The 27332-nt window shown below is 64.0% G+C and overlaps 1 protein-coding gene across 1 annotated transcript; it reads right to left on the bottom strand.

The window, feature by feature from the left end:
* Positions 1–153: 153 nt before the first annotated feature.
* On the bottom strand, positions 154–24086 carry RUFY4 (RUN and FYVE domain containing 4). The gene is made up of 14 exons (XM_077830356.1): positions 23988–24086; positions 21855–22096; positions 19620–19670; positions 17778–17884; positions 16843–16968; positions 15959–16065; positions 15389–15473; positions 14629–14900; positions 9874–9934; positions 7100–9187; positions 6493–6599; positions 4950–5096; positions 1210–1341; positions 154–811 (listed from the first exon to the last, which is right to left on the bottom strand). The coding sequence occupies exons 3-14, from the start codon at positions 19663–19665 to the stop codon at positions 709–711; spliced, it is 3381 nt and encodes a 1126-aa protein (XP_077686482.1). The 5' UTR covers positions 19666–19670; positions 21855–22096; positions 23988–24086; the 3' UTR covers positions 154–708.
* Between the last annotated feature and the right edge of the window lie 3246 nt (positions 24087–27332).

Below are 27332 nucleotides of genomic sequence, written 5' to 3'. Positions count from 1 at the left end.
CAGGACACAGGGCCTGGGGCAGACCCAGTCTCCGGGCTGCCTAACGCGCGCAGCCGGCCTGGGGTTCCAGGAGTGCCGGTTCGGCCAACGGCAGCTTTCCTGGGAAGTGGAGTGAACCTGGACTGGAAGCTTCGCAAGACAACACGCAGAGGCCAGCTTTGCTGAATGTAATTGCACGTCAGAGCTCCTGTGGGGCCCGGGCTCCTTTGGGCACAGATCAGAGACCTTCGCTGACAGCCCTGCTCAAGCCAAGAGTTTGTGGACTGACCCGCTTCGTGGGCCATCAGCAGGCTCTGAACCTGGGTCCTTCAGCACCACAGCACGGCCCTGGGCCGCTTGAACAACCCCGTTAGCAGTAGTAGGCCGTTATCCTCTATGTGGGCCAGCCACTCAAGGGGGCTAAAACACGCACGACTGCCATTCATGTTAAGGCGCCCCCAGGGCTGAAGGACTGGCACAAAGCCTCAGGAGGCAGAATTGCCCAGCTGGCTGCTGTGCTGAGCGGGCGCTGGACTGCAACGCTGGGAAATGTCAGCAGGGCCGAATGCGGGCCCAGCCCAACAGCTCTAGCCGCGGCCCCATCGCCAGCACGGGGGCACGGGAAGGGTTACAGACGCCCCGTTCCCACACGGAGAGGCAGGTCGGTGCCAGGAACAGTCTCCCCGGCTGGAGGCAGAGCGCACGGGACGCAGGGGGACAGGGCCCTGCTCAAGTGCCCTTGAAATTCCTCTTCTGCCAGCAAAGCAGACAGCAGCGCTCCCTCCTGCCGCTCTCCACCGAGCAGGCCTGGCAGACGGTGCCCTGGCACAGCCTGCGGAGAGAACCAGGCAGGTGACGCTGCACATGCGGCCCACCTCACCCCAGGCACCCGCCCGCCCGCCCATGCTAACCCTCGCCCCTGGGAGATCCCCCCCCCCACAACACCCAGAGAACGGGTCCCACACCGTCGCTTTCACCAATTTCCCGAGCCCGGGAGGAGGGAGCGGGGGGGCCCCCATAATGCTGCAGGGCAGCGGGGAGCACAGAACCCCAAAATGGTGCTGGGCAGGGCTGGGCGAGGGAGCCCCATAATGCCGTGGGGCAGGGCTGGGCAGGGGAGCAGGGTAATACCAACACGCTCCCATGACCAGATGACTTGATACGCCCTCCGTTCCCAGCAGCCTCTCCCCCCGCCCGGCTGCTCCCCCACTCGTGGCCATGGTCCCTCACCTGCACTGGTACCTGCGGGAGAGAAACCCGAAGTCCTGGCTGCAGCGGGCACACAGGCTGAGGTCCTGGGGTACCACGCTGGGGGCCCGGGGGTCGATGCCCTCCGTCTTCTGCCACAAGGCGTCCTTCTCCCTAGGGGGCAGGGGAGAGGGCCCATCATTCCCTTCCTGTGACGCTACCATTCAACTCCAGCCCAGCCCTCGCTGCTACCCCCCGGGCTTCCCCTGCCAGCCCCCAACCCTTCAGTCTAAAGCCCCAGCCTTGCAGAGCCCCAGGACCAACTCCAGAGGCCTCATAGTGACGCGTCACCCCCCCAACTGCCAGGTGTGAGCAAGGCAGCCTTTGCAGCTCCCTCCCCATCACAGGAGTGTGCGTGCGACCTGCCCATCCCCTGCCAGAGCCAGCTCCCTCGTGATCCCCCCCAGCAGCAGCCTGGCCTTCTGCCTCCCTCCCCGCACACCGCTACCGCTTGACCCACAGGAATCCAGGCATTCGGTGGCCTCTCCCTGGGGCAGCCGTTACACCCACACACACTTTGGAGGCGTGTTACACAATGGCCACAGCTGCACGCAGAGCCACAGCGACCGCACACAAACGGCCGATTCGGTGGCCAGCGGCTGGTTTGTGTGTGCAATGACCCCACGCAGTGTCTCACACACGATTCTCGCCCCCCGGTCTGGCAATCGGGGCTACACTTTGCGACCTGACAACACTACAAAATTGTGCACGTTGGCAAAAATAACCCCAGCTATCCGTACAAAATGATGGGGTTTAAACTAGCTGGCACCGCTCAAGAAAGAGATCTCGGAGTCAGGGTGGATGGTTCTCCAACAACATCCACTCAGTGTGCAGCAGCCGTCAAAAAAGCGAACGTTAGGAGCCACTAGGAAAGGGGTAGATAATAAGACTGTGACGAAGTGGGACTGTCTGATTCAACTGTTGATTTCATATCCAACAAAATCAACAGTTGGATCAGACAGTCCCACTTCATCACATCTCCCTTAGGCCTTTACCAAGGAGGTTTATTAGACAACAGGAACACGGTCTAAACCAGAGCTTGTCAGTGCAGAGAACAGGACCCCTCAGCCGGGTCCATTTGGGGGGGCAGCAAGCCAGACAACCACGTCTGCCCTTTACTCCACGTCCCCAGCCAGCCCCAACTGACTCGCCCTCCAGCCCCTCCTCCTCTGGGCTTTGTCCCTTTCACTGGATTCCTTTGTTCTCCAACCCTTTAGCTCTCACCTTGCAGTGGGGAAGGGCCCAGGCCATCAGTTGCCAGGAGACAGAGTGTCGGCCATTTATGTACACTGGCCCTTTGCTCTGCAACAATTACACCTCTCATCCCTACACCTAGAGACTTAAGAAATGCCTAGGGGAAACTGAGGCACCCCTACAGTATTCAGAGGAGACATTAGGAACAGTCCCACTTCGTCACAAAGACATATCACAGTGCCTCTATATAAATCCCTGGTATGCACACCTTGAATACTGTGTGCAGTTCTGGTCACCCCATCTCCAAAAAGATACACTGGAATTGGAAAAGGTGCAGAGAAGGGCAACGAAAATGATGCGGGGGATGGAGGAGAGATTAAAAACGCTGGGACTGTTCATCTTTGAAAAGAGACGACTAAGGGGGGATGTGATAGAGGTCTATAAAACCATGACAGGTGTGGAGAAGGTGACTAGGGCAGGGTTATTTACCCCTTCACAGAAGACCTAAACCAGGGGTCACCCAGTGACATTAACAGGCAGCAGGTTTAAAACAAACAAAGGGAAGGATTTCTTCACACAACGCACAGTCAACCGGTGGAACTCACTGCCAGGAGATGTTGTGAAGGCCAAAAGTATACCTGGGTTCAAAAAAGAATGAGATAACTTCCTGGAGCTAGGTCCTTCAATGGTTATTAACCAGGATGGACAGGGAGGCAACCCCCTGCTCTGGGTGTCCCTAAATCTCTGACTGCCAGAAGCTGGGAATGGACAACAGGGGGGAGGGTAGCTCAGTGGTTTGAGCTTTGGCCTGCTAAACCCAGGGTTGTGAGTTCAATCCTTGAGGGGGCCATTTAGGGATATGGGGCAAAAATTGGGGATTGGTCCTGCTTTGAGCAGGGGGTTGGACTAGATGACTTCCTGAGGTCCTTTCCAACCCTGATATTCTATGATTCTAACGGGGATGGATCACTCGATAATTGCCCTGGTCTGTTCATTCCCTCTGAAGCACCTGGCATTGGCCACCATCAGAGACAGGACACTGGGCTAGATGGACCCTTGGTCTGACCCCCTGTGGCCGTTCTTGTGTGCACTAGGGTCGCGCCAACATCACCGGGGAGCCAAGGTGCTGAGCCAACGGTCTGCGCATTTGCAGAGCTCTGGGTCTGGCGTAGCCGCATGGCTCAGCACCATTCGCTGCGGCTGGAGGGTTGAGGCTGTTTGAAAAGGCAGCTCCGAGGCCTGGGCTGGAAGACGAGCCGGGGGGGCCAGGGACTGCGGGGGGGGGGGGCCGAGGTGTGGTCCTGCTGGGTGCTGGCACCACCTGCTGCCCAACGAGAAGGAGCTCGGTGTTTCGGAGCCGAGCTTCCCAGTTGTGCACGTTACAGAATCTCCAAACGCAGCTGCTGCTTAAGAGAAACCCAGGGGCTGGGGACCGCAGGGGGCTGCAGGTCGGGACTGAGGGGCACCGGCAGAGCTGTGTGTTTGGGGGGCTCAGGGCCGGGACCGCAGGGGGCTGCGGGGCGGGATTGAGGGGCACCGGCAGAGCTGTGTGGTTGGGGGGCTCAGGGCCGGGATCGCAGGGGGCTGAGGGGCGGGATTGAGGGGCACCGGCAGAGCTGTGTGGTTGGGGGGCTCAGGGCCGGGATCGCAGGGGGCTGAGGGGCGGGATTGAGGGGCACCGGCAGAGCTGTGTGGTTGGGGGGCTCAGGGCCGGGATCGCAGGGGGCTGAGGGGCGGGATTGAGGGGCACCGGCAGAGCTGTGTGGTTGGGGGGCTCAGGGCCGGGATCGCAGGGGGCTGAGGGGCGGGATTGAGGGGCACCGGCAGAGCTGTGTGGTTGGGGGGCTCAGGGCCGGGATCGCAGGGGGCTGAGGGGCGGGATTGAGGGGCACCGGCAGAGCTGTGTGGTTGGGGGGCTCAGGGCCGGGATCGCAGGGGGCTGAGGGGCGGGATTGAGGGGCACCGGCAGAGCTGTGTGGTTGGGGGGCTCAGGGCCGGGATCGCAGGGGGCTGAGGGGCGGGATTGAGGGGCACCGGCAGAGCTGTGTGGTTGGGGGGCTCAGGGCCGGGATCGCAGGGGGCTGAGGGGCGGGATTGAGGGGCACCGGCAGAGCTGTGTGGTTGGGGGGCTCAGGGCCGGGATCGCAGGGGGCTGAGGGGCGGGATTGAGGGGCACCGGCAGAGCTGTGTGGTTGGGGGGCTCAGGGCCGGGATCGCAGGGGGCTGAGGGGCGGGATTGAGGGGCACCGGCAGAGCTGTGTGGTTGGGGGGCTCAAGCTGGGATTGCAGGGGGCTGCAGGCTCAAGTTTCCAAGTGATGGAGCATGGAGGCTGCATCTCCTCCCCCCGACCCTGGCTCCCACAGCCTGGGCATAGTTTTGGAGGGCTGCCCGCCCCCCCCCCCAATCTGCAAGCCTCTGGCCTGCATGGAGTGTGCCCCCCGCGTGACGTGAGGCCCCAGATATAGAGGCCAAACTACAGCTATGTCCCACAGGACTCCCGCCTCGCTCCTCGCCCCAGCCCGCTCACCGGAGCAGTTCCAGCAGCCGGCCCTTCACCTCCCGGATGAGCTCCTGCTGCTCAGCCAGCTGCCCTTGGTGTTTCTTCTCTCGCTCTTTGGCTTCTCTCTGCGCTTTCTCCAGCGCCAGCCTGAACTGCTCCCCATCCTGCCGGGCCCTGGGCGGAAGGACAAGCCCTGAAATGGCTGAGCCCTGGCAAGCGTTAGCTGCGGGCTGCCGGAGAGGAGACGCGGGATCCACCGCTGGGGTCTGTCGCTAGGACAGGGAAAGGCCAGACGGGCGCCACTCTGGCCTGCAAGAGCACCCCGCTGCAGCAGTGATGTCCGGAAGGGGCTCAGCCCCATGCTGCCTGCGGACAGGCCTGAGCCACCCCCGCCAGAGCCAGGTGGCCAGCTGAAGCTCCCCTGTAGAAAACGCCACTGATATTCCTGGGGACAAATGAACGCCGCAAAGCAGGGCTCGCATCTCGCCGGGGCGGGCAGGAAACCCAGAGACGATCCTGCCGGGGGGCAGGTTTGCATAGGTCTGTATCTGAGGCCGGCTGGGGAAGGGTGATTTCCCCTGGAATGGAGGCCGGGGTGGAACCACAGGGGAAAGACATGGGGTTTATGCCCTTTATCGACACTCGGGGCCTGAGCGTTGGGGTTTTACATCCGGCTTGGTTTTTAACACTGGGTCATCTCCAACCCAGGAGACTCTCTGGCCACCTGCAGCTCTAGCAGGATCACCACCCCTGAGCGGTCGGCGAGCCGAGCAGCAGAGGGGAAGGATGTTTATTCGGAGCATATGGAGCTCTCTGGATTTCAGTTAACACAGGCACCTAGGGGGAAACTCTCAGTGCTACGGGCTCAGCATGGCCATGCCTTCTGCGAAGGCCCCAGATCTGTGGGCCAGATTCGCAGCTGGTAGAAACCCAAGGGCTCCTCTGTTGAGGAGCTGACCAGCATCTCTGAGTCTTCCTAGAAGTTCTGTGTCTAAAAAGGGGAGGAGCAAACTCGCCCTGGCTCACGCTCCTATGGAAGAACAACCAGACCCCCTAAGAACCCCAATATGTAAAGACCCCAAGGGCACAAGGCACCTTCTTCCCTCTCTGCAATTCACCCCAAGCACTGCGTACAGTCCTATTGGCTGAAGCACCCTTTGTAGCTTGGACCGTTAGCGACTGTGCATCATCTGATTGGCTGGTGCGTCAGTTAGTCAGCTATTGGGCTCTCATCCGATTGGCTGATGTGTCGGTGAGCTTGCAGCAAGGGGTACATTTGACTCTGGCTGTCAGCATTTCTAAGGTGCCCATCACCACAGTATCTGGGCTGGCCGGAGCCCAGCTGGTTTACTGTCCTCGCTTTCTGTGAGCCTCTCGTTAGACCCGATTCTGATCACTTCCCCCCCAGTGCTGCTGGCCTTAGTGGCCTGACTTTCCCAGCTGGGTGAGCGAGGTCTGAATCAGGCCCGCAGGCTCGGGCAGCCGCTGTGCATTGCGAGGGATCTGGCGGGCACGGGCGCTTCCACCCCGTGCAGCACAGGGCACCGGCCGGGCTCACTGAGTCTCCTACCTGCCCAGCTGCTCCGCCAGGTGCTTTGCTTCCTCCTCCTTGGCCTTTAGCAGCTGCCCTTTCTGCTGGGCTTCCCGCATTGCCTTCTCCAGGTGGGTGGTCAGGTGCTAGCAAGGCAAAGCACTAAGGTGAGGCCAGGCGTGGGCTCCCCAGCTGGACTACATCTCCCATGATGCATCCCAGCCATGTGACAGCCCTCCCCAAGAGGGGAGACCCTGGTGCATCATGGGAGATGTAGTCAGACCAGGGAGCCCAGGACACAGTAGTGTCCATGATGCACAGCAGCCCTATGACGGTCATGATGCCATTGTGTCCCGTCACCAAGGGGGGGGACCATGGTGCACCATGGAAGATGTAGTGTGACCAGGGAGCCCAGGTCATAGAGGTGAATGGCTGAATGGGGCACCCAAACTACAGCGCCCACGATGCACTGCAGCAGCTTGTCTGAAACAAAATATTTCGCAGTTCGATTTTTTTGTGTGTGCCAAAAACTCAAAATTTCCCAAGGAGAACCCCTCACCCCCATTTCCCTCCCAGCTTCACCCCCACATCCCTCCCCCATTGCCCTCCAGCTCCATGTACCTCCCTTCAAATGGCCAGCTCCTACCTTCACCATCTCTTCGACACCCTTCCTTGCTTTCTGCTCTGGACTGGCCTGCTCCCGCATGGCCCCTGCCCCCAGGTCCTCCAGCGGCTCCCCTGGCAGCACCTGCTTGCCCGTCGGTGGTCCACCCCCTCCAGCCGCTTTCTCCTCCGCTGCGCCCCGTCCTCTGGCCAGCCCCAGGGGTTCCTCATCCCCAGCTTCCAGCCGGCCGCCTCCCACCGCCCGCTCCAGCTCCGCAGCAGCTCGGGCCCACGTCTCCTCCAAGGCGTCCTTCTCTGCCAGCACGGCAGCGAGCTGCCCCCTGGCCTGCTCCAGCGTGTCGGCGGCTCTCTGCTTCTCCAGGTCCAACGCCTGCACCTGGTGCCGGAGCGCCACGATCTGCCCGTCGCTCGCCTCCTTCTGCCCGGCCAGGGCGTCCTGCAGCCGGGGGTCCTCCCGCTGGCTGTGGGCCCTCAGTTCCTGCAGCTCGCCCCGGAGCCGCGCTGCCTCCTGGGCACGGCTCTCCAGGGCGGCCGCGGTGGTTTGCACTTGCGTGGCCAGGACGCCTCTCTCTTCGGCGGCTCCCTGCAGCAGGGCCTGGAGCTGCCGTTTCTCCTCTCTCCCCGCGCGCCTTTGCTCCTCGCACTCCGCCAGCTGCCTCCGCAGCTGGGCCACAGCCCTCTCGTGCCCGGCTCGCGCCTCGGTCGCTCGCGCCTCCAGCTGGGCCTTCTCGCTCGCGAGGCCCGCGGCTGCTTCCGCCAGAGCGGCGTTTGCGGCCAGGGCATCCCGCAGCTTGGCCGACTGCCCCTCCAGCTCCTCCTGCCGGCCCCGTGCGCCTTCCTCCTTGTCCCTCAGGGCCCTCTCCGCCTGCTCCAAAGCCGCCTGGAGGGAGGCCTGTCGCGCCTGCCCTGCGGCCAGCTCTTTCTGGAGATCCTGAGCCTCCAGCCGGGCGGCCGCCAGGCTCTGCCCCTGAGACACCGCTGACTCCAGCAGGGCCTCGCGCTCCCGCTCCAGCCGCCTGCCCTCCGCCAGGCCCCGCTCCAGCTTCTCTCTCAGCCCCTCGGCCTGCAGCTCGGCCTGCCGGAGCCTGCCTTCCAGCGCGGCCCTCCGGGCCGTCTCCTCCCCCGGGCCGAGCGGGGGGCTGCCGCTGGGCCCTTCCCGCTGCCCCTGGCTGAGCTGGCTCCGCAGAGCCGCCACCTGGGCCTCCGCCTCCTCCAGCCGCCCTTCGCTCGCACTCAGCTTCTCCTGGAGCCCCCGGCACCGCGACAGCAGCTGCTGGTGCCTCAGCTCCCGGGCTTCCGCTCCCGCCAGGCACGCCCTCCTCTCGGCCTCCTGCGCCCGCAGCCGCCCCTCGGCCTCCTCCAGGGCCTGGGCAGCGGCCCGAGCCTCCTGGCGCCGGCCGGCCGCCGCGGCCGCCTCTTGCTCGGCCTCGCGCGTGGCCCGGGACAGCCGCTCGGCGAGCTCCTGCCGCCACTCCTCCCGCTCCGCCAGCCTGGCTCCGTGCCACGCCTCCAGCTCCGCCAGCTCCTGGGCGTGGGCCGCCCGCAGGGACGCCGTCTCCTCCTCCCTCTGGGACAGCTGCTGCCTCAGGGCGCTCACCAGCGCGTCCCTCTCCTCCAGCGTGTCGCTCAGGAAGGCCTGGGAGGCCTGCAGCGCCCGGATCTGCCCGGCCTGCTCCTCCGCCCGGCGGCTGCAGCGCTGGGCGGCCTCCTGCCGCGGCCTGTCGGGCTCCTCGCTGTGGCCTTGCGCTGGCTGAGCCACCGCGGACTCCAGCTCCCGGGCTGCGGCCAGGCTGCATTGCAGCTCCCTGCCCAGCGCCTCGACCTGCAGCCGCAGCTGGGCGTTAGCCCTCTGGAGCTCAGCCTCTGGCTTTCCGCCTCCGGCCGCCTCCCAGCCCCGTTGCTGGGAACCCGCCTGTCGCCCGCTCTCCTGGCTCCTCTCCAAAGAGGCCGCCGTTGACGTATGGTCCCTGGACTCTTCCAGTCCGGTCTGGAACTGGTCATCAGGGCTGAGCCCCGGAGATCGGCTGACCTTTCCTGGGAGCTGGGGCTCCTCCTGGGGTCCTCTCCTGGCTCCGCAGTGTTTCTCGCTGTCTCCAGCTGGGTTCCCAACCTACAGCGGATGAATAAGAGAGCAGAGACAGAACGAGGGATGGCTTCGTGGGAGATACCTGGGGACAAGGGGGTCTGGGCCCCTGTTTATGGCTGGGAGGATACCCACCTGCTCCTACGCCCAGCTAGCGGGCTTGGACTCCTAGCTCAGGTGGTAGAGACCCGGGCTTTGGACCTGGAGGTCCTGGGTTCAGTGCCCTGGCAGCCCAGCCCAGGAGCTCTTGACTGATCAGCTGCATCAGACCCACCCGGGATTCAGTTAACGCCAGCTGAGGCACTGTCTACGCCGAGCTCTTGTAACCCGGTGGTGGTGCCGGGCTCAGAGCTGGTTACGACTGACCTGGCCAAGCTGCGGATCCGTCCACAGCATGACTGGGGCTGCATGCCCGCCTCCAGTGCATGCTGGGAAAGCCAGGCGGGTAGCGCTCCCCGTGCCCGCGGACCAGCACCGGCCAGCTTTGCAGCAACGCATGCTGGGATGCACCACGGCACAGAGAGTTGGGAGGACGGGGGCGTCAGCCAGCAGAGTGGGGCGGATCTGGTCTGCCTAGCCAAATAACCGGCAGACAGCCTGGTGATAGTCAAGTAGCAGCCTGGGCTCCTGGCCCGGGTGAAACCAATGAATGCTACGGTCCGTTCGCCCAGGACAAGCGTCTCTCCCCCCCACCCTGGGGCGGGATCACCTACCGGCCCGGCTGGCTCCTCCTGGCTGTTCACGGGGCTTTGGCTGGAGGATCTGGACAGAGTCCTAAAGGAAACAAACACGCTCAGGGTAACGGCCTGGCAAAGTCTCCCATCATTTGGAAGGTGCCTGACTCATCTTGGCCACTCCAGCCGTTTCTACCTCCCCTGACCTATCAGCGTTCAGTGACCAAAGACTGAATCCTGCCAAAGGGAGCTGCAGACGCCCACCCGCGGGCAGTCTGGCCCCACTGCCCCGCATAGTGACATTTACATTGGAGAGAACCCCTGGGAAAGTAACACTCCGGCTGGAAACATTTCCCCAGCCCCCCGGATAAAGCTGCCCAGTCTCCCCGGGGTCCTATATGGATGGGCTGGGCCATGCTGTTTCCATGACACTGCTCTTGGGAGACAGGGGGTCAGAAACCGCTCTGGCAGGGTGTGATCAGAACCAAGCCTGGACCAAAGCCCCTGTTCTTGGAGAAGTTTCTCCTAAACCAGCAAATCTGCTCATAGACTTGAAGGCCAGAGGAGACACTGGAGAGGAAGACAAACCTCCCACTTCCCCCCCGACCCCGGGTCTCTCCCAATCTTATCTGGGGGAAATTCCTTCCTGACCCCAAATGTGGCGATCAGTCAGACCCTGAGCATGGGGGCGAGACCCAGCTGCCCGACATGCAGGAACGAATTCTTGGCAGTAACTCAGAGCTCTCCCCGTCACGCATCCAGGTAAACCAGAAGTTTGGGGTAGGGGGCACAGGCTGGGATCTTGCATTTAGGGACTTGATCGTGCTTTTCTGCTGAATTTGGGCCCTGTCCAGCCTTCCCTGGCTGCAACACTGAAGACTGGCTAGGTGACAGGCCCTGATCAAGGTTACCCTATTGCTACGGCGCCGTGGCAGGTGGCCCAGTTGTTGGCTCCAACTCCTAGCCTTCGGGGGTCTGGCTCCATTGTGGTTAGCCCCTGTGTATGACCTAAACCTCATCCTTCTCCCAGCTTCCTTGTCATCTGTGATGGGGTATGTGACGAAGCAGGGAATTTTCTTAGTGTTCTGCATGAACACTATGTGTGCCTCAGTTTCCCTGTGTGCAGCGTGTGTGTAATGAGGGAGTGGGAGATGGTTTGTTGTTGCAGAGGACCAGGTGTGACCTTGCCTAGCAGTCTGGGACCTCAGCCAGAGCACAGGGGCCTGTTACAGGAGTGGGTGGGTGGGGTTCTGCAGCCTGCGGGGTGCCGGCAGTCAGAGTGGATGATCACGATGGTCCCTTCTGACCGCAACATCCGGGAGGCCAGTGCTTAACACCCAGCTGGGCGTGTTCCCCCGTCTGTGCCTGGAAGGCCCTGGCTGGCGCTCGGAGAGGAGGGGGCAGAGCAGGCTGGGCCGGACCCAGAGAGAGGTGAGGGCCGGGGAAAAGGGGGATCCTGGCTGCCCCACCCCTCCCCTCAAAGGGCGGGTCCGTGGCCTTTACAATGCAGGCTCCCGCACTCGGAGGCTGACGTGTGCGGATGGGGTTTGACGCTGAGCTGGGGAAGCAGGGACCAGGCAGGGCCCGTGAGCACTGGACCTACTTGCTTGGCTAGGGCTGGAGCCGTATGGGCACGTGGGCTCTAGCTGAGATGGGCCGTCGCCCTGAGCCTGAGCCATGCCAGCTGGGTGCCAGCACGCGGTGCCAGAATCATAGAATCGTAGAATCTCAGGGTTGGAAGGGACCTCAGGAGGTCATCTAGTCCAACCCCCTGCTCAAAAGCAGGACCCATCCCCAATTAAATCATCCCAGCCAGGGCTTTGTCAAGCCGGGCCTTAAAAACCTCTAAGGAAGGAGATTCCACCACCTCCCTAGGCAACGCATTCCAGTGTTTCACCACCCTCCTAGTGAAAAAGTTTTTCCTAATATCCAACCTAAACCTCCCCCACTGCAACTTGAGACCATTTCTCCTTGTCCTGTCCTCTTCCACCACTGAGAATAGTCTAGATCCATCCTCTTTGGAACCACCTCTCAGGTAGTTGAAAGCAGCTATCAAATCCCCCCTCATTCTTCTCTTCTGCAGACTAAACAATCCCAGTTCCCCCAGCCTCTCCTCATAAGTCATGTGTTCCAGACCCCTAATCATTTTTGTTGCCCTTCGCTGGACTCTCTCCAATTTATCCACATCCTTCTTGTAGTGTGGGGCCCAAAACTGGACACAGTACTCCAGATGAGGCCTCACCAATGTCGAATAGAGGGGGACGATCACTTCCCTTGATCTGCTCGCTATGCCCCTACTTATACATCCCAAAATGCCATTGGCCTTCTTGGCAACAAGGGCACACTGCTGACTCATATCCAGCTTCTCGTCCACTGTCACCCCTAGGTCCTTTTCCACAGAACTGCTGCCGAGCCATTCGGTCCCTAGTCTGTAGCTGTGCATTGGGTTCTTCCATCCTAAGTGCAGGACCCTGCACTTATCCTTATTGAACCTCATCAGATTTCTTTTGGCCCAATCCTCCAATTTGTCTAGGTCCCTCTGTATCCTATCCCTGCCCTCCAGCGTATCTACCACTCCCCCCAGTTTAGTGTCATCCGCAAATTTGCTGAGAGTGCAATCCACACCATCCTCCAGATCATTTATGAAGATATTGAACAAAACCGGCCCCAGGACCGACCCCTGGGGCACTCCACTTGACACCGGCTGCCAACTAGACATGGAGCCATTGATCACTACCCGTTGAGCCCGACAATCTAGCCAACTTTCTACCCACCTTATAGTCCATTCATCCAGCCCATACTTCCTTAACTTGCTGACAAGAATACTGTGGGAGACCGTGTCAAAAGCTTTGCTAAAGTCAAGATACAATACATCCACTGCTTTCCCTTCATCCACAGAACCAGTAATCTCATCATAGAAGGCGATTAGATTAGTCAGGCATGACCTTCCCTTGGTGAATCCATGCTGACTGTTCCTGATCACTTTCCTCTCATGCAAGTGCATCAGGATTGATTCTTTGAGGATCTGCTCCATGATTTTTCCGGGGACTGAAGTGAGGCTGACTGGCCTGTAGTTCCCAGGATCCTCCTTCTTCCCTTTTTTAAAGATTGGCGCTACATTAGCCTTTTTCCAGTCATCCGGGACTTCCCCCGTTCGCCACGAGTTTTCGAAGATAATGGCCAATGGCTCTGCAATCACAGCCGCCAGTTCCTTTAGCACTCTCGGATGCAACTCATCCGGCCCCATGGACTTGTGCACGTCCAGCTTTTCTAAATAGTCCCTAACCACCTCTATCTCCACAGAGGGCTGGCCATCTCTTCCCCATGTTGTGATGCCCAGCACAGCAGTCTGGGAGCTGACCTTGTTCGTGAAGACAGAGGCAAAAAAAGGAGCTGGCAGCTTCCCCTCTCGGGAATGCAGGTGTTTGCAGCCCCGGGCTAAGCGGGGAGGGATGTGCTCGGGGGCTGGCGCACGCTGGGCGGAGAGGGGGGGGGTGGGGGGTTAGAATATGAGCCGCACCTGATGCACGAGGCCTGAAGGCTGCATGTGCCACGTGCCTCGCTCCCAGCCCGCAGGCCATGAGCACTCAGGAGAGACTCGGGGGACTGCAGCAGGGCTGGGCTAGCAGGGGGCTGTGGATCGGGAGTGAGGGGCGCTAGCAAGGCTGGGGGGAGCCCAGGGCCGGGCTAGCAGGGGGCTGCGGGTCGGGAGTGAGGGGCGCTAGCAAGGCTGGGGGGAGCCCAGGGCCGGGCTAGCAGGGGGCTGCGGGTCGGGAGTGAGGGGCGCTAGCAAGGCTGGGGGGAGCCCAGGGCCGGGCTAGCAGGGGGCTGCGGGTCGGGAGTGAGGGGCGCTAGCAAGGCTGGGGGGAGCCCAGGGCCGGGCTAGCAGGGGGCTGCGGGTCGGGAGTGAGGGGCGCTAGCAAGGCTGGGGGGAGCCCAGGGCCGGGCTAGCAGGGGGCTGCGGGTCGGGAGTGAGGGGCGCTAGCAAGGCTGGGGGGAGCCCAGGGCCGGGCTAGCAGGGGGCTGCGGGTCGGGAGTGAGGGGCGCTAGCAAGGCTGGGGGGAGCCCAGGGCCGGGCTAGCAGGGGGCTGCGGGTCGGGAGTGAGGGGCGCTAGCAAGGCTGGGGGGAGCCCAGGGCCGGGCTAGCAGGGGGCTGCGGGTCGGGAGTGAGGGGCGCTAGCAAGGCTGGGGGGAGCCCAGGGCCGGGCTAGCAGGGGGCTGCGGGTCGGGAGTGAGGGGCGCTAGGAAGGCTGGGGGGAGCCCAGGGCCGGGCTAGCAGGGGGCTGCGGGTCGGGAGTGAGGGGCGCTAGCAAGGCTGGGGGGAGCCCAGGGCCGGGCTAGCAGGGGGCTGCGGGTCGGGAGTGAGGGGCGCTAGCAAGGCTGGGGGGAGCCCAGGGCCGGGCTAGCAGGGGGCTGCGGGTCGGGAGTGAGGGGCGCTAGGAAGGCTGGGGGGAGCCCAGGGCCGGGCTAGCAGGGGGCTGCGGGTCGGGAGTGAGGGGCGCTAGGAAGGCTGGGGGGAGCCCAGGGCCGGGCTAGCAGGGGGCTGCGGGTCGGGAGTGAGGGGCGCTAGCAAGGCTGGGGGGAGCCCAGGGCCGGGCTAGCAGGGGGCTGCGGGTCGGGAGTGAGGGGCGCTAGGAAGGCTGGGGGGAGCCCAGGGCCGGGCTAGCAGGGGGCTGCGGGTCGGGAGTGAGGGGCATGAGTACAGCTGCGTGTGGGAAGTTTCTCTAGCACCCGTCCATGCTGCAGCCAGCTGCGTTTGTTGGTGCCCCCGCCCCCTGGCGCCCCGACACTCACTCGGAGAACATGGGCCAGGCCGTGTCCAGGTCGGCTCTCTTGAGGGCCAGGTGGAAGGTGACGCCGTCCAGCTCGTAGAGGCAGCCCATGACGTCGGCTCGCAGCTGCGGGTGCAGGAAGGGGCTCCGGGCGTAGTACCAGTCACTGCAGCCAACAAGCCAGAGGGGCCCCTGAGATCCCAGCCAGCCCCTGCCCCAGCCGGCTCCGGGCAGGCTGGCCGGGGGTGCCCTGGGCTCCTGGCTCACTAGCCAGCTGCTGGGAGGCGGTGACACCTGGGCGGAGAGAGAGTGCGGCGCCCTCCACGCTTCATGGCACCCCCTGGTCCGGGGGGACGGGGGGCTCACAATCTGCCGTCTTACAGGAAACACACCGGGGGAGGGTAGTTCTGGTCTGCTGACAAATCCCACCCCCTTTACATGCTGCCTCTGACTCTTCCCCCTCGGTCTCCTTCCCTTCCCATTACTTCCTCCCAGATCACTTCCCATGGGGAAACTGAGGCACAGAGGAGGGCGACCATTCACACGGGGTGTCCGTAGCAGAGCCACGAGTCCTGACCCCCCTTGGCCTAAGCTTTCACAACAAACCCATCCGCGAGCCCAAGGTCAAAGCCGCAAAGGGCGCGGGGGGAGGGCATCATTTTGTCCTTGGGGCTTAACGTTACGTGGCTCAGGCGGGGAGATCTCCAGCCAAGTGCCTGAGCGCACGTGGTGTCCACGGGAGCCGCACGATGGCACGCTTGTGTGCTCGCACGGTGACCCACCTGGCTCCTGCCACCCCAGGATTTGCGCTTCGCCCTCCGAGGAAACAGTGCTCCTCGCTGGCAGGCCAAGCCACGAATACGCCACCTGCGTCCACAGGGAGCTGCGGGAGCCGGGCCCGGGCCAGCGCACGCGAACGAGCTGCCTAGACGTCGCTTTGACAGCGCGGCTCTGGCTTTCCAGCTCCCCCCGTCCCCGGCTTCAGAGCTGCAGCGACAGGGATGTTCCCCGCACTCCCGCCAGCCCTGATCCTGCAGCCGGGGCCGGGCCAGGAGGCTCGCTCCAAGGCGCAGTGCAGACCTATGCTAAGGCGCTTCGGGGTGGAAGGAGGTCCCCGGGAGCAGCCTGCTTGGATTTGCCTCCTGCAGCATTTGTCCCTGCGGCCGGTCCCTGCTGCAGCGTCTCTCGCTGCCCGGGGGTCATTGTTCCCCCTCCCTCCCTGCCCATCTCCCTCGACTCCCCTCTCCCCTTTGATCTGATGCCCCTCTTGCTCCCGAGCCTGGGGCTTCCCCCTGCGGCATCTCAGGGTTTGTCTATCCCCCCCGCTCCCGCCCCACTGCCGGGCTCCTCGCCTGGTCATCTGGGGGTCCAGGAAGCAGAGCTGCAGCGTCTCTGCCAGCTGCCGGTGCACCAGGCAGTAACGAATGAAGGCTCGTCCTCTCCCCACAGGGGTCCTGAGCTGTGGGCACACGGAGGGGGGAGGATCAGAGGCGTTAGAGGAAGATCCTGCCGGCCCCCTGCTCTGCCACCCACCTCCTGCTGTCTGTCCAGCCCAGTCCTCAGCGGCTGGAGCCGCCTGCTTTCCCCAGCCTGGGCGGTGACATCTGCTCACGGAAACAGGGCGAGACGGTTCCTCGAAGGTCTAGCCCGGCCTCCTGCACCCAACCCTGCCAGAGTCGATGTTCTTCTAGGGCAGCCTTGCAGGGCGCCCTGACGGAGCTGGGGGTGCGGTGGTGGAGAAATCCCAGGGTCGGGAGTGAGGGGCACCAGCAGAGCTGTGGGGGGGACGGGGGGAGGACCCAGAGCTGGGCTGGCAGGGGGCTGTGGGTCGGGAGTGAGGGGCACCAGCAGGGCTGGGTTGGAGCCCAGGGCCGGGCTGGCAGGGGGCTGTGGGTCGGGAGTGAGGGGCACCAGCAGGGCTGGGTTGGAGCCCAGGGCTGGGCTGGCAGGGGGCTGTGGGTCGGGAGTGTGGGGCGCCGGCAGAGCTGTGTGTGGGCAGGGCTGGGCTAGCAGGGGCCGCGGGTCGGGAGTGAGGGGCGCCGGCAGAGAACTAGAAGCGGGATGGGAAAATACCCTACAAAATGGTTCGAGGGGCACCGGCTGATCCCCCTGGCCGGGGCGGCAGAGACGCTGGGCGGGTTGGCAGCAACAAAACGTCCTACAAAACAAGCCAGAGCCCCAGGACCCAGCGACGTCCCCACCAGCAGCCCGTGGAGATTCCCCGCCCTGCACACACCTTCTCCAGGGAGCTGACAAATCGCACGCCCTCGTGCCCCTGGCGCTGCCTCGCTAGGCCTTGGCACAGGAAGTCCCAGTAGTCCCGCCGCTGCCCGAAGAAACTCCTCTTCTCTTTCAGGTCAAACTGAGCCGGGCAAACACAGACGGCAGCTGTGAGCCCAGCAGAGCGCGGGATCCCCCAGCCTGCCCGCTGCAGCGGCTGCCCGCCGGCCGGAGGGGTTAGTAGCAGGAAGGGGGCTGTTGCTTAGGCCTGTGGTTCCTGGCTGCTGGGACAAGGGGGGTGGGGAACTGGGGTTCACCCAAGGCTCCCCCTACCAGTACAGGGCCATTGCTGCCCATGCCCCTGGCTGGCCGTGTTCCTACCCCCCACGGAGGCCATCATAGGAACATAAGAGCGGCCAGACTGGGTCAGACCAAAGGTCCATCTAGCCCAGTGTCCTGTCTGCCGACAGTAGCCAATGCCAGGTGCCCCACAGGGAGTGAACAGAACAGGGAAATTATTGAGTGATCCCTGGTAAGTCCCTTGCCCTCTCTGTGCCTCAGTTTCCCTGTCTGTCATGGGAATCATGAAACTGGCCTGCCTATGTCTGGCAATCAAAGCCAAGTGCTGTGTGCCATTATGGGGAGGTGAGGGGAGGTTCTTCCCAAAACCCAGCAGTGCTGGGGGCCAGCTCTGAAACAGCTGGTAGCCTCCCTCCTGCATGGAAAATCCCAGCCCTAGCGGGGAAGGGGGTGTGTGGGGGACTGCATTCAGCCAGTTCTCGGCCGCCCCGGCACCAATAGCCACGGACCTCACTTGCCTGTCACCTCTGGGAGCCTGCTCATGGGGGAGCCGAGGCCACGCAGGTGGGGAGGGGCTGGGCCCACGAGCAGTCGGGGGGGCCAGTTTCCCTGACTGGGGCGGCAGGAGCGGCAGGTTCCCCGGCTCCCTACCTGGAGCAGGAACTCCAGCTGGGCACAGAGCCCGTGCAGCTCCTGGCTGCCGTCGGTGACCGGCAGCCTCCGCTCCTTGTAGTTCTGCTTGAGCTCCCCGACGGTATCTGGAAGGGACAAGGGGAGCCGTGAGCAGGCGATTCCCAGCCCACCCACCTGGGCGACGTGACAGACACCACGGAGCTGGGGGGACTGAACCCCAGGCCTTCCGCTCTGCGGGAGCACCTCCCAGCCGCTGAGACCCTCTGGGTCCAGGTGCCGTGGAGGAAGCCCAGGTCAAAAGAGACAGGTACCAAGCCGGCAGCCTGGCTTGGAGAGAAAGGGAAAGCAGCCATCTGAGCAAAGGGAGGGAAAGTTGATAGCAACGAAAGTAAATTAGAAGCTGGAGCGTGTAGAAAAGGGATTGGGACGCAAAAGGAAATCAGAAGTAATCAAGGGCAGTGGTTCTCATCGCGGGGCACACGTACCCTTCGGGGTACGCAGGGGTCTTCCAGGGGTGCATCAGCTCATCCAGAGATTTGCCTAGTTTACAACAGGCTGCATAAAAAGCACGAGCGAAGTCAGGAGAAACTAAACTTTCCTCCAGACACTGAGGGGTTTATGCTGCTCTGTATACCACACACGGAACTGTACGTACAAGATTTCGATTCCAATGGATTTACCTGATCGTGATAGGGTAAAATGAGCAAGGCCGCCCTTGGTCAGTACTCCTGTGTGGTGACGCTTTTGTCTTTTTATGGCTAATTTTGTAAGCAAAAGTGTTTTTTTAGTGAGGTGAGATGCAAGACAAATCAGCCTCCGGCAAGGGGGCCACTCATCTGGAAAGGTGAGAGCCCCTGGGCTAGGGCAGGTGGACTTCAGAGCATAAGAACCGCTCGTGCAATCCCGGGTCGCCAGTTCAGGAAGGATGGGGATGGCTTGGAGAGGGGTCGGAGAAGAGCCAGGAGAAGGATGAAAGGGTTAGAGAGAGTCACGGAGCTCCGTCGATGTGGCTTAAGGAAGGCGACCAGATCCCAGGCTAAGTGCCAACACGGGGAGCCACGGCTTGAGAACGGGCTCCTCCGTCCGGCAGAGAAAGGTCTCGCACAGCCCAGTGGCTGGCAGCCGAAGCGTCCCCCCCCCGCCCCCCGGAGTGGAGATAGGGCGAGGCTGTTAGGGGAGAGTCATTAGCCAGTGGCACAAGGTGCCCAGGGTGGGGCTGGCCTCGCCAGCGGTGGAAATTCTGAACTCAGGCCTGGCTGTTCCCCTGGCCTGCTCTGCATGACGGGGACGAGCTCAGGGACCGGCTCCGGCCCAGACTGGGGAATCCCCTCGGGCCAGGCCACGCTGAGTAACTCCTTTCCCGTCTGAGTCACTCCTCGGTAGGAAAGCACCCCCCCCCCGTGGGTGTTAATGCTTTAAGCCGTGGCCTGTACGAAGCTACACTGATCGTCTGTCTGCCAGGCACCCCCCTTGCAACCGACCCAGCCACACACCCCCCAAACATAGCTCCCTACCTGGCCAGTGACCCTGCCCCGGGCACCCCAACCCCTGCTAGTTCCCATCTGTACACTTCCCACCCCACTCCACCCCCCAGGCACGCTGGCCTGACCCACCTCCCAGTTGCTTGTTCCCAGAGGCCCCCTCCTAGCTCCCCACCCCGGCCGGGGGCCGCTCTGGGGCCAGGCGATCCCACACCCCAGCGATTCTGCACTGCAGGGCAGCTCTCCGGCTGAGCCAGCCTGTGCCCCTGACGTGGGGAGCTGGCAGCCGCCTCCCCTCCCGGCACTGGTACCAGGGCTGCGCCCGGCGGGGTGTCCCCCCCCACAGACAGGCAGGGCGGGGGGTCGCTGTCGCACTTACTCCTTAAGTCCTGAATCATGCGGAGGAGTTCTCCGGCTCCTGCCATGGTGCCTGCAACGGGACAGGGTGGGGTTAGAGGGGGGGCGAGGCGGTGCTGAGCACCCAGCGCTGTGGGTCTCTCTCTGCCCCAGGGGGAGATGCTGCCCTGGCAGCTGACACCTCTGTGAAACGTGACTACCGTCCGGGAGCACTGGGGGGCCCGAGTGGCATGGCATGGGGTGGGGTGATAACCGCCCTGGGCTGTTACGCTGGCATCTCCCACCCTGCTGCAATGGCATCATACCACGCTGCAGGGCCGCGACGGTGTCACGTGGCTGGGCAGGGTCCTGCCTCAAGCCCGGGGGGGGTTTGGGCGGCAGGAAAAGAGGCAGGAGCCCCTCCCATCCCCCTCCTTGCCTCCCTCCCCCCCCGGGCTCCCCCTCTTCCCACCCCTTGCTCCAGCCAGGCGGGCTCTGAGTGGCCGTCCAGCCTCTGAGGTCCTGGGTGCAGAGGGGCCCACGCTGCACTCCCTGGGTGATAGAAGGGGGTGAGACGCAATCACCCCATTGGCCCCCTGGCCCACGCCGCCCAGCCGTGGCCAACACCCACGATGCACCTGGGCGTGGGAGATTCCCTCCCAGGCCTGCCCCAGAGGGCACCAAGAACCTGGCATCTCCCAGCCAAGCTGTGGACTGAGAGGGGCCCCAGGAGCTGGTGTGACCCACCACCCCCACCCACCCAGCACCTCAGCAGGCCGTGCCATGCAAAGAGCACCAACCCCGCCCCGTAGCTCAGCAGCTGGGCTGGGCCGAGGGACAGAGCTGAGAGAGCAGTTCCATTAGCTGGGAGCAGTAGTAGGTCCTTATCCTGAACCAGCCACTGGTTGGGGGTTGTCACACCGTTCGGGGGGGCGGGGGAGGTTACAGAAGCCCAGGCCCGATGCTGTGGCCACCAGCACATCCCCGAGCTCCAGCAGACCCTGCACCCGAGAGGCCTGGGCCCCCCCTGGACACCCCCAACAGACCAGGCTGCACCCCAAGTCACTGCGATGCTGCCAGCTGCAGCCCCATCCGACTCCTCTCCCTGCCTCCCACCTGCCTGGAAAGCCCCAAGTTCCCCGGCTCCGCACACACCCAGCAAAGGTGACTAATAGCGACCCGCACGCAGGGAAGTGCTTTGGAGCTGAGCTAGCCTGGAGAAGGGGGGGTGCGGAGGTGAAGGGCTGCAAGGCCCCCGGGGAGATTTGAACCAGCCCAGGGGCAGATTCTGCTCTCGGGAAGCCTGGCGTGACTCCTGGCGTCCTGCCGGCACCCAGGGCCTGTGCCCGAGCCCACCGACATCCAGGTAAAGGCTCTCCTGGGTGCCGGATCAGGCCCACAGAGGAAGCTCCCCCTCTCTGGCAGGAGCTGTGTGTAACGCATGGGTCGGGCAAAGTGCCCCACGTCCTGGGCCACGCTGCCAGGGGCTGCACCTCGCGGCTGTAGCTCGCAATCGCTGGAGGCCACGGGGTGTCAGTGAACGTGGCCGCAGCCCCCACGTGTTGCCAGGCTGGGGCCCACCCCAGCAGCTTGTCTGCCCGTCCCCACGGTGCCGGGAGGAATGGCAGGACTTACTGGCGGGCGGGCAAAGCCCAGAACCAACGGGCATGGAGCGCCGTGGGCATGGCTGGGAGAGCGCAGGAGAGCAGGACAAAGGCCAGCCGGGGTCTTTCCAGAGAGGGGCACGTCCCCCAGGTGGGCAGAAATGTTCGTCCTCCACTATTTCTCACCCGCACATATTGCGGTCCCTGGTGATCCCCAGCGGGGGCTGGTGTGACCCTGGGGACCCAGGCGGATACGACCCTGAGCTAGTGATACCCCCCCTCCCCCCGGCGCTTGCTGGAGCTAGTCGGGGGCGCAGTTCTCTGTACCCGGGGAGAGGGGAGGCTTCCAGGCTGTCCCACAAGGAGAATCTTAATAATCATCCAAGTGGGACATTAAATACTGCCCCCCCCAAGCCCTGCCAAGAATCCCACGCTGAGCTCAGCCCTCTCCCATGGGAGAGGAACATTGGGTCGGTTTCTGCTTCCAAAGCAGACCCACGGAGGGCTGCCCGCCAGGCTCAGGGGTTTCTATGGGGAGGGCAGCATGGCTAGTGGGTAAAGCAGGGGACAGGGACGCAGGACTCCTGGGTTCCATTCCTGGTTCTGCCACTGGGTGGCCCTGGGCCAGTCCCGTCTGCGTCTCCGGCTCTGTCAAACGCGGGGGTGAGGCTCACCTGTGTGGGGATCTCTCGGGGGAAGGCCGGCTGGCTCGAGGCTGAGCACATCTGCTAGCGTCCCTCTCCTGGCAGCAGGGCCTGGCGTGGCTCTCCCAGCTGCTCGCAGGCTGCTTCTCCTTTCACGTGGGAGTCGCTGCTTCCCAAGGAGGAAGTGCAGGGCGTGAGCTCTGTGCGGCAAACAGGAACCCCAGCACCCCCATTCCAGGAGGAGCCGAGCGGCCGTGTCCGAAATATCTGCCCTGGGGGAAACGAAACAGACACAAAGCGAGAGCTGGGGGGAGGTGAGAAAGCACTGGATCTGGGTGAGCTCCGGACCAGGGGGCTGGAGAAAGGGGAGCTAGTGGGGGTCATTGATGCTGGCTCACAAGGACACTGCATGGCCCGAGCCCAGCTTGACCGATGTCCAGGGGGCACCAGATCTGGGGGGGAGCCGGGTATGTCCGTATGGGCCCCTCTTAGCCATAGCCCACGCCCAGCCCTGCCTGAGGCAGCTCGGGCCAGACGGCACCGCGGGATGAGAGGCCTCGCCCAGGGGAGCTCTCAGAGAACTCTCTTTGCTCCACCACCCCCCAGGCTGCAGCGGCAGGGGCTGGCCAGCGAGAGCCCCAAGAAGCTCTGTGATCCGGGACCCAAAAGCCTGGCTGCTCCGGTTTCCCATCACCAAGTGAGGCCTGTGCTGGATACTTCAACAAGGCCAGCCAGCCCCGTGCCCTGGGGTTGAGTCCTTCCTGACCCCAGCTGGCGCGCAGCCCTGAAGCCTGTGGGTGGATGGTCCTTCTCCCTGCACCCTAGTGGTGTCACCCCTGGGGCTATGGCCAGCCACCAGCCTAGTCCTCCCAGCGAGGCAGACGTGGGTGCACGGAGCCTGCAGAGCCCTGCCCTGCTCCAGGCTCGGGGGTTAAGCACTGGTATCTGCATGGGGTGTCCCCTGCCTGGGATGGTCCCTTGGCACACAGGGGCTGCCATGCTCCTGGCAGGGCAGGTTTAAACCCCCCATCGCAGCGGGCCCTAATTCTACTGCCCGCAGGGGCAGCCTCAGGAGAGCCCCTGAGCCCCAAGTCTGGCCTGGCAGGGCCCTCGCCAAAGCTCCCAGCTGTTGGCTGAGGGGAGGGGGCACTGCCAGGTGGGTAAGCGGATGCCCCAAGCTTGGCACTGCAGCAATAGCTCCCAGCAGGAGCCAGCAGCCCCCCAGTGGGCGTCCAGCCCCACCCGTCACTCACAGCACCCACAGGGCTGGACCAGGGGATTCCCAGAACCTGGGCAAGCAGCTCTATTTGCAGGCCGCAGCCCTGCCCAGCTGCCCAGGGCAATTCTCAGCTGTAAGGTTGCCAACTTTCTACTTGCACACAACTGAACACCCTTGCCCCACCCCCGCCCCTTCTCCAAGGCCCTGTCCCCCGCTCACTCCATGTCCCCACCCTCCAGCTCCTATGCGGAGGCGCAGCCAGGCAGCTCCGCGTGCTGCCCCGTCCGCAGGCGCCACCCCCCCGCAGCTCCCCTTGGCCGCGGTCCCTGGCCAAGGGGAGCTGCAGAGCTGGCGCTTGGGGCAGGGGCAGCGTGTGGAGCCCCACCTGGCTGCCCCACGCGGAGGAGCCGGAGGGGGGACATGCCGCTGCTTCCTGGGAACTGCGTGGCATGGAGGCGAACAGGGAGCCTGCCAACCCCCTGCACGGTGCCGCCAACCGGACAGTCAACGGCCCAGTCAGTGGTGCTGACCAGAGCTGCCAGGATCCCTTTTCGACCTGGTGTTCTGGTCTAAAACCGGACACCTGGTCACCCTACTCTCAGCCCCCGCCGCACCCGGCCCCTGGGCTTTGGGATCCACTGAAAGCGGATCTCCTTGCCCTGGTGAGCGCTCGCCTCCTGCCCCAGCCCCAGGGCGTGGGGGTGCTGGGCGGGGGATGGGCAGGGCTCCCCAAATCCCTGGGACTGACAGTGCCGGCTGCAGGTGCTGGTTCAGCCTGAGTCAGGTGCCAGTGTGACCCGCCTTCCTCAGGTTTGGAGACATGATCGTGCCCCATGCCCGGGGCCAGGCACCAGCTGAGCGACTGCAGCCGGAGCCCAGCAGCCGGGTTCCTGTCTCTGACCCCCACCCCCGCGCCGGCCCTGGGGCAGCCAAATGCCTCCTACCTGTGCCAGCCTCTGGGGGGGACCCTGCCCTGGGGGGAGGGGGCATGGGACGGGGCAGGGGGGCTCCCCGGACCTCCTCCCCAGGCTGCCACTCGCCACCTGCAAAGTGAAAGCAGGAAGTGGCCCTGGCTCCCTCCCCATCGAGTCAGAGCGACAGCTCCGGGGAGGAGCAGGGGGCACCGTATGGGCAGGGGGAAGAGCCCAGGGCTGGGCTGGCAGGGGGCTGCGGGTCGGAGTGAGGGGCACCGGCAGGGCTGGGGTAACAGGGGGCTGCGGGTCGGAGTGAGGGGCACCGGTAGGGCTGGGGTAACAGGGGGCTGCGGGTCAGGAGTGAGGGGCATCGGCAGGGCTGGGGTACCGGGGGGCTGTGGGTCGGGAGTGAGGGGCACTGGCAGGGCTGGGGTACCGGGGGGCTGTGGGTCGGGAGTGAGGGGCACTGGCAGGGCTGGGCTGGCAGGGGGCTGCGGGTTGGAGTGAGGGGCACCGGCAGGGCTGGGGTAACAGGGGGCTGCGGGTCGGAGTGAGGGGCACCGGTAGGGCTGGGGTAACAGGGGGCTGCGGGTCAGGAGTGAGGGGCACCGGTAGGGCTGGGGTAACAGGGGGCTGCGGGTCAGGAGTGAGGGGCATCGGCAGGGCTGGGGTACCGGGGGGCTGTGGGTCGGGAGTGAGGGGCACTGGCAGGGCTGGGGTACCGGGGGGCTGCGGGTCAGGAGTGAGGGGCACCGGCAGGGCTGGGGTAACGGGGGGCTGTGGGTCGGAGTGAGGGGCACCGGCAGGGCTGGGGTAACGGGGGGCTGTGGGTCGGAGTGAGGGGCACCGGCAGGGCTGGGGTAACGGGGGGCTGCGGGTCGGGATTGAGGGGCACCGGCAGGGCTGGGGTAACGGGGGGCTGCGGGTCGGGAGTGAGGGGCACCGGCAGGGCTGGGGTACCGGGGGGCTGCGGGTCGGGAGTGAGGGGCACCGGCAGGGCTGGGGTACCGGGGGGCTGCGGGTCGGGAGTGAGGGGCACCGGCAGGGCTGGGGTACCGGGGGGCTGCAGGTCGGGAGTGAGGGGCACGGGCAGGGCTGGGGTACCGGGGGGCTGCGGGTCAGGAGTGAGGGGCATCGGCAGGGCTGGGGTACTGGGGGGCTGTGGGTCGGGAGTGAGGGGCACAGGCAGGGCTGGGGTACCGGGGGGCTGCGGGTCAGGAGTGAGGGGCACCGGCAGGGCTGGGGTACCGGGGGGCTGCGGGTCAGGAGTGAGGGGCACCGGCAGGGCTGGGGTAACGGGGGGCTGTGGGTCGGAGTGAGGGGCACCGGCAGGGCTGGGGTACCGGGGGGCTGCGGGTCGGGAGTGAGGGGCACCGGCAGGGCTGGGGTACCGGGGGGCTGTGGGTCGGAGTGAGGGGCACCGGCAGGGCTGGGGTACCGGGGGGCTGCGGGTCGGGAGTGAGGGGCACCGGCAGGGCTGGGGTAACGGGGGGCTGCGGGTCAGGAGTGAGGGGCACCGGCAGGGCTGGGGTACCGGGGGGCTGCGGGTCGGGAGTGAGGGGCACCGGCAGGGCTGGGGTAACGGGGGGCTGTGGGTCGGAGTGAGGGGCACCGGCAGGGCTGGGGTAACGGGGGGCTGCGGGTCGGGAGTGAGGGGCACCGGCAGAGCTATTGGGGGGAGCCAGGGTTGGCATCGCAGACCTGTGGGGGCACCAGCAGAGCTGTAGGAGCACTGAGGGGTTCTGGGATTGACACCGGTTCAGAGGTGAGAGAGCCCCCTCCCCTTTCTGCAGCACCTGGGTTTTCCGGGGATCCCCCACCCTGGGCTGGCTCTGGCATTGGCCGCGTGAGTCTCTGGCAGCCTCTGAAGCCATTCAAACGCCTGCCCCTTCCCACTGTGCCCCCAGCCCCGCTTCAGGGGGCAGCGCCCTGGATCGACACCTGTCACGGAGTCCCCGGGCGATGCTCTGGAGCTGCTCCCCATGAAGCCAGGCAGGACTCTGGGGGAGTCTCCTCTCGGGGAGCAGCCTGTCTTCAGGACACACAGCTCACCCGGCTTCCCCCTTCCTGGGTCTGACCTCGGAGCATTCAGCCTCCTCTGCCCCTCCCTGCGCTTCCCCCCAGCGAGTCCGCTCAGGCGGGGCTCCTGGGGAAGCCAGAGGGTCCTGCCCCCAACTCCGCAGTCAGACGTGATTCTCAGCCAGCCAGTAACACAGAAGGTTTATTAGACGACAGGAACATGGTCTAAAACAGAGCTTGCAGGTGCAGAGAACAGGACCCCTCAGCTGGGTCCATTTTGGGGGGCAGTGAGCCAGACAACCACGTCTGCCCTTCACTCCATGTCCCAGCCAGCCCCACACTGAAAACCCCCTCCAGCCCCTCCTCCTCTGGGCTTTCCCCTTTCCCGGGCCAGGCGGTCACCTGATCCCTTTGTTCTCCACCCCTTCAGCTCTCACCTTGCAGGGGGGAAGGGCCCAGGCCATCAGTTGCCAGGAAACAGGGTGTCGGCCATTCTCTGTGTCCAGACCCCTGCCCACACCTGCCCTCTAGGGCTCTGCAAGGATCATACACCCTTACTCCACCCCCTAGAGACTTAAGAACTGCCTAGGGGAAACTGAGGCACCCCCACACTATTCAGAGGAAACATTAAGAGCAGTCCCACTTCGTCACAACACCCCCCAGAGCTTTGGGGGAAGCTCCGCTCCAGCCCCGCACGGTGTCGCTGGGTACCCAGGGGTTGCCCGACGCAGGACGCCCTGAGCTGTTCCACGTGTCATGTAGGATACCGCTCTGCGTAGGAACGGGCCACTGACGGTGCACTGAGCATCTGCTGAAGCCACTGCCCTTCCCCCCGCCCTTCTACCCTGTGACATTATTGACTTGAACTGGGACCGTATAGAACATTGTTGCAACCAAGGTCCTGTAGTGGCACCAAATCTTGTATAAAGGGGGTCAAATGAGGTGTCTAAGAGGAGGTGATGGTTTGCTGGTTAGGATGATGCTGTCTATCTGTGTGTATCATGTTTGTAGTTGAAGTTAGGAATATTGGCTCTGTACTGTCTGCAGTTCAAACTTGTGCTCTGCTTTTGGGGGACACCCCAGACAAGCTGGTGTCAGCTCTGCCTAGCCGGCTGGGTGGCCCATTAAGGACCATCAGCAACACAACTGACCCACTGAGAGAAGGCAGACATGCCTGGGGACTCAGCCAGGTGTGCAGGGACCTGCCTAGGGACAGGACTCTGAGGTGTTTCCAGGCCATGGGATGGGCAGCTTGTCCTTGGGACACAGAAAGAGACCACACGGCAAGAGACTATACAAAGCTGCTGCAGCTCCTCCATCTTGTCTTCAGTCCTGCTTCTTACCTCTGGAGGGACT

This window comes from Eretmochelys imbricata, chromosome 11 (genome assembly GCF_965152235.1).
Source record: "Eretmochelys imbricata isolate rEreImb1 chromosome 11, rEreImb1.hap1, whole genome shotgun sequence".
Taxonomy (NCBI): Eukaryota; Metazoa; Chordata; order Testudines; family Cheloniidae; genus Eretmochelys; species Eretmochelys imbricata.
Note: the sequence above shows the minus strand (reverse complement) of the source record. Positions and strands in the feature narration are given on the sequence as shown.

Coding starts and splice junctions, on each gene's coding strand:
- RUFY4 (XM_077830356.1), bottom strand. CDS start 19,665: ATGGCAGGAGCCGGAGAACTCCTCCGCATGATTCAGGACTTAAGGA. Junction 16,066..16,842: donor TTGTCAGCTCCCTGGAGAAG/GTGTGTGCAGGG, acceptor GTGTGCCCACAG/CTCAGGACCCCTGTGGGGAG. Junction 812..1,209: donor TCCCGCAGGTACCAGTGCAG/GTGAGGGACCAT, acceptor TTCTCTCCGCAG/GCTGTGCCAGGGCACCGTCT.